General features: G+C 32.7%; 4 protein-coding genes across 9 annotated transcripts; 1 reads left to right on the top strand and 3 right to left on the bottom strand.

The window, feature by feature from the left end:
• Positions 1–66: 66 nt before the first annotated feature.
• Positions 67–2,596, bottom strand: Oda (Ornithine decarboxylase antizyme). The gene is given in 5 exon segments (XM_076324935.1): positions 67–1,680; positions 1,823–1,980; positions 2,066–2,315; positions 2,399–2,500; positions 2,502–2,596. Coding segments are annotated over 4 exon segments (549 nt in total). The 5' UTR covers positions 2,583–2,596; the 3' UTR covers positions 67–1,680; positions 1,823–1,864.
• A 2,003-nt stretch (positions 2,597–4,599) lies between these two features.
• On the bottom strand, positions 4,600–8,215 carry Mlc-c (Myosin light chain cytoplasmic). 2 transcript variants are annotated; one of them, XM_076323900.1, is made up of 5 exons: positions 8,083–8,215; positions 6,637–6,850; positions 6,522–6,549; positions 5,315–5,620; positions 4,608–5,186 (listed from the first exon to the last, which is right to left on the bottom strand). In XM_076323900.1, exons 2-5 carry the CDS (start codon positions 6,637–6,639, stop codon positions 5,080–5,082), a joined length of 444 nt encoding a protein of 147 aa, XP_076180015.1. In that variant the 5' UTR covers positions 6,640–6,850; positions 8,083–8,215; the 3' UTR covers positions 4,608–5,079. The 2 variants fall into 2 exon arrangements, with proteins under 2 accessions (XP_076180014.1, XP_076180015.1); XM_076323899.1 differs by lacking the exons at positions 6,522–6,549; positions 6,637–6,850; positions 8,083–8,215 and adding an exon at positions 5,920–6,505 and having other exon boundaries at positions 4,600–5,186.
• Positions 8,216–9,620: 1,405 nt separating this feature from the next.
• Positions 9,621–14,470, top strand: Scamp (secretory carrier membrane protein). Of its 5 annotated transcripts, none has more exons than XM_076324244.1 (9): positions 9,621–9,883; positions 10,358–10,624; positions 10,717–10,780; positions 10,864–10,989; positions 11,073–11,229; positions 11,301–11,402; positions 11,476–11,602; positions 11,675–11,873; positions 14,261–14,470. In XM_076324244.1, the coding sequence occupies exons 1-8, from the start codon at positions 9,827–9,829 to the stop codon at positions 11,837–11,839; spliced, it is 1,065 nt and encodes a 354-aa protein (XP_076180359.1). In that variant the 5' UTR covers positions 9,621–9,826; the 3' UTR covers positions 11,840–11,873; positions 14,261–14,470. The 5 variants fall into 5 exon arrangements, with proteins under 5 accessions (XP_076180359.1, XP_076180360.1, XP_076180358.1 ...); XM_076324245.1 differs by lacking the exon at positions 14,261–14,470 and adding an exon at positions 12,703–14,209; XM_076324243.1 differs by having other exon boundaries at positions 9,622–9,883; positions 14,258–14,470.
• On the bottom strand, positions 12,164–16,030 carry LOC143153253 (DNA helicase MCM9). Its single transcript, XM_076324239.1, has 12 exons — positions 15,799–16,030; positions 15,598–15,739; positions 15,309–15,470; positions 15,099–15,224; positions 14,918–15,024; positions 14,634–14,847; positions 14,478–14,553; positions 14,250–14,407; positions 13,792–14,171; positions 13,510–13,719; positions 13,283–13,437; positions 12,164–13,167 (listed from the first exon to the last, which is right to left on the bottom strand). Exons 1-12 carry the CDS (start codon positions 15,891–15,893, stop codon positions 13,115–13,117), a joined length of 1,878 nt encoding a protein of 625 aa, XP_076180354.1. The 5' UTR covers positions 15,894–16,030; the 3' UTR covers positions 12,164–13,114.
• Positions 16,031–18,888: the final 2,858 nt, after the last annotated feature.

Genomic DNA, 18,888 nt, shown 5'->3' with positions numbered 1-18,888 from the left:
ACTAAAGATGTATCGTTCTTATTTTTCCTTTCCTTCCCGCGCAGGGCAAATTAAATATGAAACTAATCAATTTTCTTAACTTTTATTTAGCACGTACGTTTTTTGTACGAATAATAAATGTAGCATACATGTACTTTTACGTGGTCAAGTGTACGAATATATTTTATAATACTAACTCACAGAATAAAACGCACCGAATTATCCTTCAATTGGACAAATTGAGGCAAATTTAAAACTATTTGCATTAACACATAATAGTCCGTCACTCTGTACTTATCTGTATTTCTAATATAAGCTATTAACACTTTTTTGTTCTTTTTTTTGCGATATTTTAATTTTTTTTTGTGATTTTACAATGATTTAATAACATCTGTTATCGAGTCAACACTAAAGAACATATTTATTAGCAAAAACTCTGCAATGTTAATTGATCAGAAATTATTAGAGATATCATTATTATATTTATCACCTTCAGTATTATCACTTACATCTAAATATAATAAACAAACTTTTACGTAATAATGATTATAACGATTGACACCAGTGTAATGATAATGGTCAAATATGTACGTATATATTATAATATATGTATACAGAAATTAATTATCGATAAAAATAGGTAACAGCTTTGTCTTCGAATCTTGAAATATCCGAAAATGACTTAAGAATAAAATACTAGGTAATACTCGATATGTTTATGCATCTCTCTAAAGACACGCCAACACATTAGATGGATAATAATATGAAAATACAGTTTGAGAACGATATTACAATATTTTTCGTAATTTAATTTTACTATTATATATTTTTGACGAATTTTTTTACTTTAGAAAGACTGATTTCGATAAAAAAAAACTATCAATTTTAAACTTAACAAATGAAAAATTAACTATTTAAAAGAATTTGACACTGGTTGCATATCGTTAGGTATATGTATATAATATATTATCGGTATTGATAGTAATACTTACAAACAATAAGAAAATATATGGTAATACAAAATAAAACGCGACGATATCCAATCTGTCACAATTAACATTGAGATTTATCGGTAATAAATTTCTTCTATAACTTGACGGCTCGTTGTCTCATATAAATATTAAGCATCGATGCCGTCAAATTGTCTCACGTGGGATGAAGCTTCATCAGCAGTTTACGTGCTCTCAAGAGAGGTATTAACATTGTATTCAAGGGAATGAATTGGTATCTTCGACAATATCGTGATCGAAAGCCTGTTATGTACGCATTCTACGTATTCCCGACTATTAATTTTAATTTATTTTTATACTTTGTCTTCGTGTTTCTCCGTTTCACACTTGTTATAGACGTATTTAATGTACGTATATACGCGTTTCTCTTAAATTTAACGCCAAAGGGCGTCCCGAAAACGTTACATGTTCTTAATTATACGTCGAATAGTTAATATGTTTCAAAGGTAATCAATTTTAACAGACACAAAAATTTCATGATCATCACGAGCAATAAAATAAAAACTCGAATTGTTGGTAGACAATGCTCGTATGAAACTAGTCACATTGCAATATTGAATAACAAAAGTAATAAACAAAAAATTAAAGAAATGATACGATTAACCCGGATTTCAATTCATGATTCATAATACGTAATTTTCTCTACTCAGTTCGTTGCATGAAAACTTATGTGTTTCATTAATGGTTGCCCCTGTAATGTAAACAGAAAAACGAAAAAGTTACTTTTAGATAATCAAACAAAATAAAGAGTACGTGTTTGCAGTAGTTGGCAAGTGAATAAAAAAAAAAAAAAAGATAAATGTAATAATGAATGATTTTTCATCAAACTATACCTGCACGTTAAATTTGAAAGAGAACTCGAGCTTGCTGGTCGATTATTCGATGGCATACAACATGTAGAGATTGCCAGTATCACTACCAAGTGGTACCAAGGCATGAGTTGGTGGTAGAACATTGAATCCCAAGAACATGAATGTACGAACCAGCATTGCTAAACCATAATACGAAAGTATCTTGGATGAAAAATTCTGTTTGGCACAAATAATAGTAGCCAAGTAATAGTAAATACCAAGTACCTCGATCCGCTCTGTCTTTACGTAGACAAACAATAATGTTCATGCATCTTAGTGTTTCTTCTGCATATTCTAAGAGAGTAACAAAGCCCTCCTTTGAACCCTCGGGTAAGAGACAGCTCGGCACGCGAATGTAAAGACAGTGACGCCATACTACTGTTTCCCACTCAACAGAAGTGCTTTCTGTCAAGTGAAGTGTGAAGGTAAGGCGCAATGATTCGCTATTTCTCACGACTTTCAACAATTCATCCTCCTAGAGTATTATTTAATGAAAAAGATTTTATGCATATTAAACAATATAATGCAAACAAGTAATTTTGTATAGACAATACTTACTTGAACAATGTGGGAGCTCACAGAGAGCTGACTCTGCTTGATCCCCACGCCGCGGCTCTCTGTGTTGACTGTGGATACAGACAATGCGGCATGGGGCACATCAGGACCACCACAGAGGCCCCACACCCAGCGTTATACAATAATGTTGTTGTAGTCTACAACCTTCTTCTAGACTGTTATCCATACATTTACTCAATATTTCACTGCAATTGTATCGCAAATCAAGTGATAAATTAAGCTGACAGTTAGATAAGTAATTATATTTGTTTAAAATTGGAGTATACAAGCAACAGATCTATTTATAATTTCTATTATTTTAATTATTATGAATACAAACAATAAAACTTGATAACAAGAAATTAAAGACAATCTTGTGTAGTATTTAGATAACATTATCAAAAATTGATTTAGATATGACTCGCAGGAATAGTCAACTGTGAATTTTATTTATATCCATGATATTGAAGTATTTTTGTTTCAACTAAGGCTTATTATCGCTCTTAATCACCAGATTAATATTATAGATAAGGTTATATATATGGAAAAAAGATATCTGAACTGCCTATGTCGTATTTGTATTTCCTTTTTTTATCGAAACCTACGTAAGTCTAATATGCAATTATAATGAGAATCGTGTAAGAAGTCTGTATCATGTATAATTTCTTTATATTATTCTCATATATGCTTCCAATATTTTTAGTTTTGTTTCATCCTAGAAATTTGTATTATTTGCTGCTCACAAAAAAGAAGATTATATCACATAATATTGAGAATAAATGAAATACTGAAAAACTGTACTATTTGTACTATTATTTTACGTTCTCCTTTCCCTTTTTATCAAACACAATGTAAAATATTAATGAAAATTTTTGATGTTCATTTTATTTTTATTTCTATACATCATGCATATGTATGCGTATGACGGAACAGCTGACACATACCACGGCTGATATACATATGCGCATTGGTTCTACGTCACACAACGGATGTCGCGATTCATGTGACAGTATAACGGAAACACATTTCATTAAAAAAATGTCAAATGTACTGAAAATAACATCATTATTCACATGCCTTTCTCTTCTTTGCTCCGCCCTCTTTGTATGTATACAATCTTTGTTATTCGGTCAACTCATTGTGTATAATCTCGTAAAATTACATCAATTTCAAATTCGATGTCCATATGATTTTTTATTCTTCATACTGAATAAAATAGGATATTAATAAATCAAAGTTGAATCTAATAGATTTTACCTTTTTATTATTAAAGTTAAAGTATACAATCATGTCGTAAGAACGCGTCAATGATGACACATTGCATATACATAGTTGTCGAGGTTCGGTAAAAGATATATTTGTTAGGAAAATGAATAACTTTGAAAACCTATTATCAGCAATTGCAATTTCACGAAAAATATATGTTCAATGAAAATAGTAAATGAATTAAACGCAATTGATAAATAGGGTACAAAATGGCGGTGACGAACTCAAGTTAAAAATGGCGCAGTAGTCGTGTAGTACTTACCAATTGCTGGATATTAGACTCGGCATTATTATGCCTTTTTTACTACTTTCACAGTTACTTAATGGTAGACTGGAGCTAATACTCATACTTCTTCCTTCGTAAAATTTTGACGGCCGTGAATTTACTTTCTTAAGAAGAAGCGTTCGCTGGACTAGCGATCGTTGCGCGATAAGAATTATCGTGGAATCACCAACACGCACGCAACCGTCTTCCTCGAACGAGCGAAACGATACTGAAACGCTCCTTGTCGAATGTCGATCTCGAATTCAACTCAATCTGTTCGATTCGATTCGATTTAAATCGATTACATTTTTTGTTTGTAGAAAGTCTTCAAGCGACCTACCAGTGCACAGATTTTAAGAATTTACGTAATATCTTTGTTATTTTCGTGTGCCATTATAATTTTTATGATACTTAACCCTTAACAAACCGACAAATTTTTGTAAGGCTAAAGCTCAATGGCATTAAGCTCAAGCAATACTTTCTTCTTTAAACATTATTGAAAATTGAAAATTGAAAATTGAAATATCTATAAATTATAATATCTAAATTATTTTTAATTCAATTGTTTTCAATTACACGTCATTAATTTTTGATTCCAACATTAATTAAATATAGGAATAATCTCAAGATTTACATTCCATTTTTAAAAAATTTTATTTCATTCATTATACAGTATTTTCATGATCTCAGACATTATTAATCATTTATACAGAAAATAGTGTAATTGCACTTAAATTGGAAAAAATGCAGAAAGAAGCTGACTACAGTCATAAATCAGAAGTTCATACTCAATTGGATTCTAAAAAAATGTATAAAATTGATAAGATACAGTTTGGAATGTCTATGTTAGAAGCTGTATAAATTCTATTGCAAACTTTTTTTCAGACTTCAAATTCCACTTTAATTACAATTTTTACACTTTATTTTTCTATAACTTTCGAGTTAATGCATAATGAATTTGTCAATAGTCTTTATATTAATATTTCACAGCTTCCAACAAAACTATTAGCAACTAAAATTTGTCCACATATAGTAGTAAAGTATAAATACTGGTAAAGTAAGGCGCAAAAATATTGGAAAAAAAATGAACTTCTAAAGAAATTTTGTGACGAACACAAATTTTTCTATAATAATGATTTTTCACAATAGACATTCACCCACACATCACTTGGCGAACAAAATCTTCGTAATTAATATTACCCTGCGAATCTTCATGACCCGCCAATAATGTTTCAACTTCTTCATCGCTTAGTTTCTCACCTAATGTAAAGGAAACGTACAATTAACTTCTATCCAATAAATATTTGTAAAAATATTCTAATTAATCTATAAACTATAATCTACAACATGGAGCGTAATAACAAATAAAAATCATCTATTTAACACACCCAATGTTGTTAGAAGATGTCTTAGTTCGGCAGAGGAGATGAAGCCATTTCCATCTTTATCAAAATGACGTAAACCTTCTATGAAATCATCTGCAGTATCGGATGTTCGAGATTTACTTATAGCTTGATAAATAGGTAGAAACACTTCAAAACTAATACGTTCGTCTGGTTTATGTTGATGAGTAAACTTCTTCACATCCGATTCGGTTGGATTTTGCCCCAGTGCCCGTAATGCATCTCCAATTTGGGCCACATGAATTTTTCCATCTCCTCGACTGTCAAAAAGCTGAAATGCCTCCTGAAATTCTATGATAATGCATAAAGATATTTAATTGTTGGAATTACAAAATACAGCAACAAAATCATATATTTTATATGCAAATGTGTTTAACTGTTGGAGTGACAAAGATGTTTTAATAAGTTCACTATTAATTTAGTTGTACAGAGAATGATGAATAATCATGTTGATCAACATTATTCACATGTAAACTAAAAGAATAAAATCATGTTCTTTAACACTTAAACAACTAAATAAATAAAAAAGCACTAATTTTTTATATTAATTTAGAATATAATATTTATATTTTACAAACAATATTAGTTACCCTCAATCGATGACATCATTCTATTAGTCAATTCTTGATAACTACAGCCATACATTTTGCACTTTATATGTTTATGAAAAACTTGTCAAACTAAGTTATTCCAGATAGTAGGAAATTCGTCAATAATTTTCCTGTTAACGATGATGTATATAATATAATAAGGAGGTAGTGATAAGTAGATATTAAAAACAAATTAAGGAGACAATATGTTGCGACTTTGCGTTGCACTTTCTACGTTTCCGACAATAAAAAGAACCAATAAATATTGAATTTTGCTTTATAATGCAATGTATATCGTGTTCGGTATAAATACACTATTAAAAGTACAATCAGAAGCGATTTAAAATGAACATAAAGATATGAACCGACGCGACGATTGTGATGCTATTCGCTTTCTGTCTTGCTTTCTTCTTTTCTGCTACTATTTCTTTAAAGTACCTAACCATAAAAGGTAATCACCGACACGCAAGTCGGTGACACCAGGGTGGGTCTAATAAGGTAACGATATTCTTGACCTGAATTAAGCACCGAGAAAAAACTGTCCGCCCCTCTTTGATCTCACTCTGCTTCTTACCGAAGAACTCACATTCGCGTTCACTTACCTGCCAGCTGATCCTCCGAGTAAGATGCCTGTAAACATAAATCAATTGCCTTCTACATATGTTTATTTTTTAAATATATCATTAATGTAAGAATACGATGCAAGTGAATGCTTACCATCCTGATTGCTATCGAAACGCTCTGAAAAACGCACACTATCTATCTTCCTACTGTAAACGTATATACATATACGACTGACAACGAGCGCCTCGATCGTACTTATTGTAAACTTTTCGACTCAAACGTCCGACGCAAAGAACTGATGCGTAGTCATTCGTTTCTTGGTATGTATAACGTATGTATTACATACAGCGGAAGTGAATCATGTTAACTGAAATTGAATTAAATGTGCCTGTTTCTAATCATTCGTAAAATTCCCAGACACTTTGTGTCAAAAGAGAATCGATCAGAAGAGAAAATAAGAAGAGAAGAAATGAAAATTGAAAAAATTGTATACAATTATATAAAAGTAACAGCTTCTCTGGATTTTGAGTAAGTGACCGAGACAAGGGTCAAGGAAGAAAGAGAGATAGAATGAATTTACATTGCGTTCGTTTGCTACGTAGTTGGATCACCAGCATTGCCACGAAATCAAGAATTTACCGCCATCTATCGATTTATTTAATCATTTATAAACGTTACTGTCCTCGTTTCTTTATGTATTTAATTAATATTTCAAATTTACGAAGATTTATTCATCATGAGAATATTATCGACATTGTGGTTTGTGCTATACCGTAATCTTTTCGAAATGGTTCATCAGTAACAATTAGTTTCATTTGTTTTATTTAGAGCGTATTGTTGATTTTGCGTATTTCTTGTTATTTTGATTTACGATGTTCATAGCGATCATGCATTTGGACAACACAGCGAATCATGAAATATAAGCAAGAGTCGCGTGTTCATGGGTCTACATTTCAACAGCTTCGAAGAGTCCGATTTATGAGCGGATTGCTCGAGTTTAAATTTGAAAACAGAACATTGTCCATGATTTACATAACGTAAGAAAGTATTATAATTAAACAAATGCTAAACAATACTTTTTATGGAAAAACTTGTTTTAAGACCCCTTAATCATGTTTTGACTACTAAAATATAAATTTTTTGTTGAAAGTTGTTAATACGATTACATAAAGACGGCTAAAGAGATTTCAGAAACTTTATATTTGTATTTTATATTTTCATCTCAAAATCTAATTAGATTTTGGGCATAATTAATCCGTAGATAATAATGATTATCTCTTGCCTTCTTTTGGTAATACCAATATTTAAGTGTTATTTGTAAAAATTATTAAAAAAGTTCTAAATAAATCTAAGAGTGAATTCAATTTTGCATAAAAGTATTAAATAACTTTTTCTCAGTTATCTGTAATAACAAAAACATTAAATAAAATTTTACACATTGCATACTTGAAACGTTTAACCACATCAATAACATACACTATAAATATTTTAAAATGATGTTGTGTCAAATGATCCCGTTTGCAAAGGGTTAATTAAAAAAAATAAATATTAAAAAGTCGAATATAAATAAAATTAGTTAAAATGAAAATTCACTCTTACTTGGTCAGTATCGTGCACGTTATAATTCCTAGTTCAGCTCTAGAGCTTAGGGCTTTTCGTCCATTGACCCGTTATCATGGTATGACAATACAGTTGAGATACAAAATAGATGTTTCACCTTGCGGAAGTAGAATCATGTAATCTGAAATACCATTTTCATAAAATATCAATGGTATTGGAGCGACCTCTTCGTTTAAGAATGGCGATTTTAGGAACTATATTCAATTGAACCATCAAAGTCGGTAATGTGAAAAAACTCGTTGCTGTACCTACATAATAAGTAACAATAAGTTCCATTTATTTCCACAGATGGAGTTTGAAATGTTTTAAAGTTTCGATTATTCTTACAGTTTAATAAAATTATCCAAATTCCACTTATTCTCAGATTTACCTTGTACTATCTTATATGCTAAGGAAGAAATAATAAAACAACACTTGGAACATTCATATGCTTTCCAATGACTTATAATTTAGGATTATATAAATGAAATGGAAGCAAAGTAGAGAAAAAAAGAAAGTTTTTCGAAATATTATTCGAAATGAATTTATTAAAATTTATTAGAGCTACATTTGTATTCTTGCGTTTCTTATACCTTACGAAAGTTGTCTACGTTACAATATTCTACTTATTCGTATATAAGAAATTATTAATTCGTATTAAGAAATTATTCTAAATTCGTAGTCAATTAGATCGGTAGTACCCGTAACGAAGAATTATTGTTCGTTGCGAATAATGCCGAGTTAATCGACTGCACATTTAGAGTAGTTTCTTAAGATATAGGAATAAATAAAACGTGTATAACAATCTGAGATTAAAATTTCAATGGTTATTTAACAATTTTTCCATTGCAGTATAATGTTAGAGTGGAAGTTCTACAAATTATGGGTTGTTATACAGTACAATATATAGAATAATTTTTCTACGTTTAGTATCTTTACCGACTTTAGGAGTTCAGTTCTATATAGTTTCTAGAGTCACCATTTAAGAATGAAGAGGTCGCTTCATAACCACCAATATTTTATAAAGTTGGTATTTCATATCATGTAGCAGCAAATTTTGTAAGATGAAATGTTTATTCTATACCGAGTCTGTTTTTGTACCTCGGCATGGTTTTAATAAATCTGACAGTTTCAACAAATATAATAATACAAATCTTGACAAATTTGAGTGTTTTTTTTTGGAAATGGTGTTGTTTTTATTACGAACTATTTTTAATATATATATATTTGAGTATACCAATAAGGCACTGTATAAAGAAAGACGAATGTTGCCTTCAATAATAATAGAAGGGATTTTTTATAAATGGATTATTGAACCAAAAATTAAAATATCATTTATTAACCATGTACTATTGCATTTTAGAATGAATTCAAGCACGTGTAATCTAGATATGGCTTATGGTATAAAATAAAAACTGTTAATAGTTCTACAATATTTTAACTCAAGTCTTATGAAATATAAAGTTAAATAGGGCAAAGGTCTTATTTAACTATCGTCTTAGGAATGCTGATGAATACGAATTGCATTCTGTGAAGTGAGCCTAATGCTACGTATGATAGACGTGACAGTAGTTCCTTTACGGCTGATCAGCTGCTCGACTACAATACCGGCAATACCGTATGAAACCGCAGCGCAATGGATTATCAAGTATAGACAGGTTTAGATAAGATTATTTTCAGTGTATTAAAGTCTTTTTAATTTTCATCGGTGCATTAGAAAGTGGTTTGTTGAACGACGACTAAGATGTCTGGTTTTGACGAAAATCCCTTTGGGGAGCCAAATATTAATGATCCATTTTCGGTGAGTATTTTAATACAGGCTATAACAAGGCACGCAGTACTTCGTTCAATATTGCGTTCAGAACTGTCAAATGGAAATTAAATATATGTAATTGAATTACAAGTTTTTGGAGGAGTCGAACAATGCATGTGCTTGTTGCTTATCACTTAATAATATTTATATATCGATTATATATTTTTTCGCGTATGCGCTATTTCATTTATATCAGGATGATATTGAGGAAAATTATTGAAGCAGAATATATTTACCTCTATATATTTTGCATCATGAAAATTTGAAATTGTCAATCAAAATTAGTCTACAATGTCGTGAATATTTAATGAATAAAGACATCTACCAAATGGCTATTGATTCTATATATAGAACTTTCAAATATATATGTATACATTTGGTATAACCATACCCACATTTGTTTGCAGCCATTAATTATTGTATAAGAGAAATGTTTGACAATTAATATTTTTATTCAATTAGGATCCTGCAATTAGAAGAGCTGTATCCTCAACACCGGCTAATAGAGGTTTGGAAGATTATAATCCGTTTGCAGAGCAAGGTACACATGGGACTGCACAAGTTAGAGGCGCGGCAAATCCTCCAATTTATGGAGGAATTGGAGCTACACCACAACCAGCAACACTTCAGCCTTCAAATCAAGAAGCTCCACCACCTACATATGCTCGTACTCCTCAACAAACTGTGAATGAATCACTTGGAAGTACAATGTCGTCCCCTCCATTAGATGTAAACATATACAAATTTTGATGTTTTAATGTATTTTACAATGAATTTTCCATGTTCTGCAATGTCATTTTTGAGAAATTGTTATATTTTAGCAAAGATCAGAACCAGAATTAAAATCAAGAATGGAAGAAGATATGAGAAATACCCCATATTATCGTAAGTCCAATTAGAAGAAATTAAATATTTTATTAATATTACTTCAACCGTCGTATATTAACCAGAAGTTTTTGGTATTAAAGCAAAGCGAAATTGGCCTCCTTTGCCTGATAAGTGCTGCTTTCAACCTTGTTTCTACCAAGATATTGATTTGGAGATTTATTCAGATTTTCAGAAAGTAGTTAGGCAACTGTATCATTTGTGGATATGTAAGTCTCATATATATAAACTAATGTTTTGATAATTATTTCCCGCAACAAACAATAAAATATGTTTTGCTTTCAAATTACAGTCCATAGCTGTGTTTTAGTCCTGAATGTTATCGGTGGATTTTTGCTAATTTTCTATGAACAGAATTTTTCAACATTTGGTCTTGGAATGTTATTTTTGATATTGTTCATACCATTTTCCTTTTTGTGCTGGTTCAGACCAGCATACAGAGCTTTCAAGTATGTATTTTGTTTTATATACTAATATGTTAGAATTTATAATGTAGTTAAAATGATTTTTTTTTTTTCAGAAATGACAGCTCACTCAACTATATGATGTTCTTCTTTGTCTTTTTCTTTCAATTAATAGTAACAGCAATTCAAGCCATTGGTATTCCTGGTTCTGGAACTTGGTAATATTTTGACCTCCACAAATAAACTTCTATTTACAACTGTATCTTGATTTTGAATTTTTGAAATTTTTAGTGGTATAATAGTGGCTATTACAATGTTTAACTCAACGGCTAAAGGAATCTTTGTTGGTCTTATACTACTCTTCATTGCCTCTTGTTTTGTTTGTGCTGCGTGTGCTGATCTTTTACTGTTGACTAAGGTACTATTAGATCTTAAGTTTGTACTATCAAATCTTAAGTTTCTATAAAAAAACGGAATATATTTCTCTTAGATTATTCGTCTGTATCGATTTTCCGAGGAGAAACTTCTTAAGGCACAACAAGAATTGGCTACAACTTTCTTACGCAATGAACACGTGCAACAAGCGGCAACTAACATTTGTGCTAGTGCTGCCAGCGCCCAAATGGCTAATGTTGTTAATCAACCACGTTATTAAGCGATTACGCTACTCTCCAGGATTTATTCTTCAGGTATCCTGACCTTTTACCGCTCAGTAAACCGATAAATCTTAGTTTCGATGCATACATAAAATGATAGTGTATTACATTGAAACTATAATGTTTCACGGAAAATTTATTCTTACATTGAAAAACTATATTTACCTATATAGAGTCACTTTCTTTAATTATTAAATATTGTATATGCATGCATTCTCAAAAGAAATTGTGTAATTTATTGATAAATGCGTAAATATGATCGGATACTTTTATCAAAGACTTAAAAATTAATATGTATTTTTCTTTCTGCAATAATAAGTTTAATTCTGATTACCACTAATATATGATTTGTATGTCGTTTTTCGTTTGTATTGACTAATGAATGTCATGAAATAATTTATCATCTAGTAAGAGTGAGCTATTAATAATCATATCACTACTTCTTATATTATTGCTTCTATATACATAAATATATTTGCTAGCTTTTGTATTTTAGTGGCACTATTTTATATCATCATATTGCGGCTTATCAATGAAAAGCACTCGGTTTGCTGAAAATCAAAATAACTCAAACGTTTGTGTCCATGAGTATAGAGTTAATTTCAATTGTTGATAAGCGTTAATTTAATTATGCATTAGACACATATTATTAATGTCCTTTATCTACTCCCAAACATCCTATACATTCCTTGCATTGTGTAATATATGGCCTTTCTTTATTAAGTACTTGTTATTTAGATCCTTAAAGTATTATATCACTCTGTAAAGTTTAAGGTATATACATATACATGTAAAGGGTATTTCAGAGTATGACTCTTATGCATGTTTAATTATTTATTAATTAACGATAAATTATTTATAGACTACGAAAAATTGGGTTATATCGTTGCTGTTACTTTATTGGATGTATCTAATCGTCTCAGTAAACTGGAAAATCTATCAAGTAAATGTTCGGGATATGAAAAAGAGGTCGAAGACCTTGTTATTTGTTGAGACTTAAATCAAACAAATTATGCCTTCTAAATATATTTTTACATACAAGACAATGATTTGATTACAATGATTATTAAACACCTTTATTACATAACAGCGAAGAATAGAGTAATTCGTTTCGTACAAACAGAAGGTTGTTTAAATTTTATAAATATGCTGGTATATTTGTACTTATGTAAGCAGTAAAAACAAAATGAGAAATAAAAGATTTAGTTTATTCGTAAACCGAATCTGTTCTACCATAATGATTGATCAGAAATTTCGTATTTATGGAGATATACTTACAACAAATTTTCCAGCTGTTCTAGGCCAATAATCCTCAACAACTTTCTACCTGGAATTAGAAATATGGCGTTAATCAATTTCTGGAGACGATTAGATAAAGTTATTTTCGATTCTGATAACTAGAATACACGTCATCTGGTTAAAATGAAAACAATACAATATACCTTCAGATCTGTACGTTGCCATAGGATCTGATGGAAATGAACAACCGAGGTCAGTCTCGAATGTTGGTTCTACTCCAATTAATTTAACCACGTAAATGGCATCCATAAGTTCAATTTTCGATTTATACATCAATTTAGCGTGACCTTCAGCTAGTCTGAAAAAAATAACTTTTAAATATTTTCAAAATAATTATAACATTTCTTTAAACATGTTTGTTTTCTGGTACCTAATAAGACTATCTAGAAGTCGTACTGTTGTTCTTTCTTCCCTTCTACCTGGATGAGATCTATGATAAAGATAAATTGTTCTAAGAACCAGTTCTGCTTCTTTTGTCAATATTGGTTGTAAAGAATGTATATACGCCAAATATTCTCGCAAAGTATCTTCTTTCCACAGACCTTCCGATTTTAAAAGCTCAATGTGATTCTTTGAATCTCTGTTAAAGTAAAAATTGGTGAACTGATAAATAGCAATCTGACAGAAAAGTTGCGGTCAAAATTTTTGTTACGTTTGTGCCGTGTTTTCTCTAGTTTCATAAGCGGCTCTCAGAATATGATCCGACGTCAATCTGTCCCACTCTGGGTTCCTGTTGTCCCTTAAAAGAAGTATTAAATCGAACCGTGACAAAAGGGGATCCCCTAAGTTCGTTTCCCATTCTTCTTCATCATCGAATTGGCCACCGCTTGGGTTGATGGCTGCAATGACCGAGCACCTTGAGTTTAGTGTACTTACTAATCCAGCTTTGGCAATTGATATCGTTTGCTGTTCCATGGCCTCGTGCACGGAAGTTCTGTCGTGTAAACTCATTGTCGTGAATTCATCTACACAACAGACTCCACCATCAGCTAATACCAAGGCTCCAGCTTCTAAATGCCAACCATCCGAATCCTATTATGTGTATATGTAATGAGAATGATTTAAATGTTAATTATTACAGACGAAAGATTATACATAATGCTAACTAACTCTAACAGCAGTTGCTGTAAGACCAGCTGCAGTTGATCCAATGCCGGTTGTAAAGACCGATCTTGTAGCCAGACGGGACGCTGCACGAAGCAATTGCGATTTTCCAGTTCCGGGATCACCGATTAAGAGAAGATGGGGTTCACCTCGTACACGTGTTCCTTATTTTATTTCTAATATTAAGTATATTTTGTATTAAAAACATAATAAAAAATTGCAACAAGTAATTACCACTTTCGTTACACTTTGGCACACCACCAGCTAGAACGACAGCTAATGCTAATTTTGCAGTATACATCCCGTACAGCTATAATTAATTACAATGAAAGTTAAGTGCTTCTACACATATATTTTCCCTATTAAAAGTTGTATGTTTTAAGCTATTACCTGGGGACAAATTGATGCTAAAATATTGTCTCTACCAAGTAAAGGATTATCGTTATATTGATTCCAATAATTTTTAAAAACATCTCTCATCTCTTGGGTAGAAGCTGTTTCAAATATTTTACGTTGTACTGAAACACTGTTCGCTAACATTATGGTTGTTGCCTCCAAACGCTCGCCTACTTCCAATTTTTCCCACACCCGTATAATCATGCCACTGCAGATGTACAATTATCAATCAGAAATTCGATTCTTATCACTAAAAGGTATAAGGAATAACTGTTTACTTGATTTCAATATTATCTCCAGGCCTACATTTATCAACTAAATCGTCCAACAAGATAATTTGCATTTCTTCTGTCAAAGATCTACTGGTGTCTACTCTGCCCTTTTCCTAATTAAAAAGACTTAAGAGTTAATAAAAGTAATAAAGTAAATAATAGTCATCGAATTAAATTGACAGTGTACTTGAATTCTTATTTCCTGACAATCCGAAGAATCTTCTAGATCAAAAGCTGTGAGAGCTATTAACTTTGTTGCAGAACATGCCTTGCATTCTGAGATATTTGTAAAATTTTGTATTTCCCACTCATACTAAAAATGGATAATAATTTAATATAAAATGCTACCTATTAAGATGAAATTGTGTAATGTGCATAAAAAGTATATTCAACGAACATTAACAAAATTTATGTGTTTACACTTCTTACATCTGTATCTTTGAACAACCTTTAGTACAGTGGGTTGTGATACTCTCACTACAATGCCACTTGTTGAAACCAGTTGTCCTATTTGACCTTGGTGTACAGTAACTGGTACTGCGGTAATTCTGATACGAACCTGTTTGAAACATTTAAAGTAAGTACCGAAATAAAGCAAGTATCAAAAACGTTTGAAATAATGCAGTTACTTTATACCGAATAAAGTCAAATATATTTATATATTTAATTGTATACTTTGATATTACTTTTTTTTTAACAATTTGTTCTGGTTTTGCTATTTGTTCCTGAGCTTTTGTCGCTGCTTCGTCGCACATTGGCAAATAATGTCTAGGACATCGCAGAATTTTTTGCGCCACATCAGCGTTGACTTCGAATAGCGATACAAAACTGCAATACTATTAACGTTCAAGTTTCTTATAAAACAGACATAATTTGGAGTTCCTTACTTTATGTGGATCGGGTAGAAAATATTGATGTCTCCAGCGTCTAAAATTTGTTCCAATTCATTTCGATGATTTTCTAACAAATAATCTCGCAACATTTTGAACGTTTATTCGTTGTACACGGTTCGAGGTTATAAACACATATATCGTATAACGTCGTTCGCACGTGCTACTGATTTCCCGCCAACGGTAAATTGTATAGTCACGTGCCTAGTCAGAATGTGTTGCAGCTAGGATTTTAATGCACATTAATTCTATATACTTTTCGAATCAAAGAAACAGTTAACGGTTGTTAGCAGAGACAAATAAATGTATAATAATTAGATATAAAATTTAAAGTATTACGTTCCATGCAAACCAACTAATAAACGTCATTGATCGATGTAAATATTTTCGATGGAACGATTTAAATACGATTGCGTAAAATAATAAAAAATAAGTTTAAAAGAATAATGGCATTGTAGAAAGTATAGAAGGAAATAATATTTGTTGTTCTCTGATATTTGGACGGAATAATGTACACGTAAAATTTGACTGTTTTTTTAGTATTTCTCGAAGGATAGTAAATATTGTACAGATTCGAATTCTTTCAACGAATTCCTTTGCCTATTAGTTTCATAAAAGAGGCAGTATATCTGTTACTTGTCGTAAAACCGCATTGGCAATTCACCCATTAATCGATTCTCGCGTCTCCCTGTCCATTTCGTAATTCTGTTTTCGTGGTTTTGCGCGGAACTCTGCGGTGAAACTTACTCCGCAACAGCGGAAACCTTTTCTGTGTCTACTTTTCACCGGGCAGCATGGACGTTCTATCAATCGTGAGTTTGGAACGGAAATACCATCGCGTAAATAAATGTGTATGTCCCTGTAAACACATCGAAATAAATATTTTTGTGCGGTTGAACGTCCGAAAAACTGCGAACACATTTTTTTCATTCCGTTATAGCAGAAATGCAAAAGTTGTACGTATTTCGTTCCTTTTCTCTTTTATCTTTTTGAGAAAACATTAAATCGATCGTTGCTTTTATTTAGGAACCGTTTAACGATTCATTGAAATTGGTAAATGAAACGATTACTCATTCTTACGTTAGAAACGATTATAGTAGTAGTAACGAATCGACTGTAATACGTTTCGCGGGTATTTTATTTGTTATTCGATGCTTTCTGTTTTAGAGGTAGTTCAAATAAATTCTTCGCAGGAGATTTGAATGTAAAGTGATTTTGGCTCGAAATTCGACTTATCGCCGTTCAAAAATTATGTATTTGTGGCGGCGCTACCCACTCTTGCCACCAGAGGGAAACTGATCACCGACCGTTTCCCGCAAGTTCTCGTACCTGCTCCGATCGGTATATATACGGTCTCTTACCGATCTCCCAATGTCCCGGCGTATAAGGCAGGGCCTGCTAGGTCGCGTTACTTGATGAGTCCACTAGCAGACCCGGGATAAAACCGCAGCTCTTCTCCTACGGAATTTTAATTCATCGAAAGAATTGAAAGTAATTTTAATCGTGGAAGCGTGGTTTCCCTCCGTTCACCGGAAGGCCGGCCGGGTTGTTTTATCTAAAGCGGAAGTCAGTCGTTCGTTCATATTTCAAACGGGTAGACCGCGCGTTAAACGCACGACGCCTCCTGTATCGGTTTTACGATGTCATTAGTAACGATTCCCTTTACGGGGGCCTCTTCCTAAGTTATAAATTACTCGTTGGACTCACGGCGGCCAGGGGGAAACACAATGCAATTAAGCGTAGCCGCCGGTACGCGTACCAAATATACGCGTACACGTTTTCACGTATAATTGCCCGGTGCACGATCAAAACTTGTGCCTCCTCGTCTGTTTCGCGAGGGGGGAGAGGGGAGCTAGATGAATAACTCCGCGATCTTGCGGACCTTCGAAACAACCTCTAACTTGCATTCATCTCCGAAACGGTTGCAGGCTCGCTCGCTATGAATCCTGTAATTTCACCGTTCTTGTACCAAAGTCTCGGCGCCAAATGAAGTAGCCGCTCAAGGCCACTTTGGCGCTATGCCCGTTGTACTTCAAGAACTTCTGGCCCTTTCATAATAAAATGATCCCGGGAGACGGAGAATACGGGAATCGGAATAAAAATATAATAATAAGATTGACTGGTATAATACCATACTTAATAAATATTTATTCATAATACCACCTATATATTTACTACTACTACTACTCCCACTACATACTACTACTACTACTATACTACTACTACTCCCCTACTACATACTACCACCACCTACTACTACTAAAATACCCCTGTGGACTTTGGAGGATAGAGAATATAGGCTAGGCCTAACGTTAGAGTAGTAAGTAGAGTTCCTCTGCGTGGTGAAAAAAGGGTCTCTGAAAGGGAGAAAAAAACCCATTATTATCTATTGGGGAGATTCAAAGACACAGATGCTTCGATAAAGAGCTATCTGAGTACAAACTGTCCAATTTGAGAAACGCAATTAGTAACTAAGGCATAGAGATGTTTGAAGTTGAAAAAGTAGTGGCAACGACGAAATAGTCGTTAAGTCGGACCGACGAGAACGAACATTCGTGGAAAGTTTCATAAAAATCGGGGTCCGACAGTTTGCTGTCTTCCCTTGTCGGTACGTTCGACGAACATCTACTCCATTCACGAGCTCGAATTCTAGGCGGAAACGTCACGAGACGTAAAACTTCCCTTGTCAATAGCTCGGACAAGTGTAAATTGTGCGAGACGTTGAAATCGTGTGTACAGAGCGCATTTCCTGCAAACGGAATTCTATGTAAGTTGTCAGCAGCAGGCAAGCGTTGGGTGGCTTCCAGGTGAAATTACTGAAAGTTCCTCCCCGTGGTCGTTGAAACGGTAACTTTCCACTGGAACGCGCAACCTTTCACACCGCTTTAATATTTTTCACGAATAAAAATAACAGCGCAGAGTCGCGCGATACCGTGTCTGGTTCGAAATTAATTTCGCTTTAACGGACCGCGTACGGGCAGCGTAATGTCTTCGGGTCTCGTTAAAATGAAAAAATTTGCGATATTTCGATAGAATACGGTTCGGTAACCGTAATAATGCGTTATACTCGTAATACTTTTATGGACC

This window comes from Ptiloglossa arizonensis, chromosome 12, assembly GCF_051014685.1.
Source record: "Ptiloglossa arizonensis isolate GNS036 chromosome 12, iyPtiAriz1_principal, whole genome shotgun sequence".
Lineage (NCBI taxonomy): Eukaryota > Metazoa > Arthropoda > Insecta > Hymenoptera > Colletidae > Ptiloglossa > Ptiloglossa arizonensis.
The sequence above is the reverse complement of the archived record's forward strand: the minus strand, read 5'-3'. Positions and strand labels throughout refer to the sequence as shown.

Excerpts from the sequence above, each read along its gene's own strand:
- Mlc-c (XM_076323899.1), bottom strand. The coding sequence starts at position 5,974 with ATGTATGGCTGTAGTTATCAAGAATTGACTAATAGAATGATGTCATCG. Across the intron at positions 5,621-5,919 it reads AATGATGTCATCGATTGAGG|AATTTCAGGAGGCATTTCAG; the intron begins GTAACTAATATT and ends GCATTATCATAG. Across the intron at positions 5,187-5,314 it reads ACATCTTCTAACAACATTGG|GTGAGAAACTAAGCGATGAA; the intron begins GTGTGTTAAATA and ends CCTTTACATTAG.
- Scamp (XM_076324244.1), top strand. The coding sequence starts at position 9,827 with ATGTCTGGTTTTGACGAAAATCCCTTTGGGGAGCCAAATATTAATGAT. Across the intron at positions 9,884-10,357 it reads ATATTAATGATCCATTTTCG|GATCCTGCAATTAGAAGAGC; the intron begins GTGAGTATTTTA and ends TTATTCAATTAG. Across the intron at positions 10,625-10,716 it reads TGTCGTCCCCTCCATTAGAT|CAAAGATCAGAACCAGAATT; the intron begins GTAAACATATAC and ends GTTATATTTTAG.
- LOC143153253 (XM_076324239.1), bottom strand. The coding sequence starts at position 15,893 with ATGTTGCGAGATTATTTGTTAGAAAATCATCGAAATGAATTGGAACAA. Across the intron at positions 15,025-15,098 it reads GTCAGGAAATAAGAATTCAA|GAAAAGGGCAGAGTAGACAC; the intron begins GTACACTGTCAA and ends CTTTTTAATTAG. Across the intron at positions 13,168-13,282 it reads GGCAACGTACAGATCTGAAG|GTAGAAAGTTGTTGAGGATT; the intron begins GTATATTGTATT and ends TTCTAATTCCAG.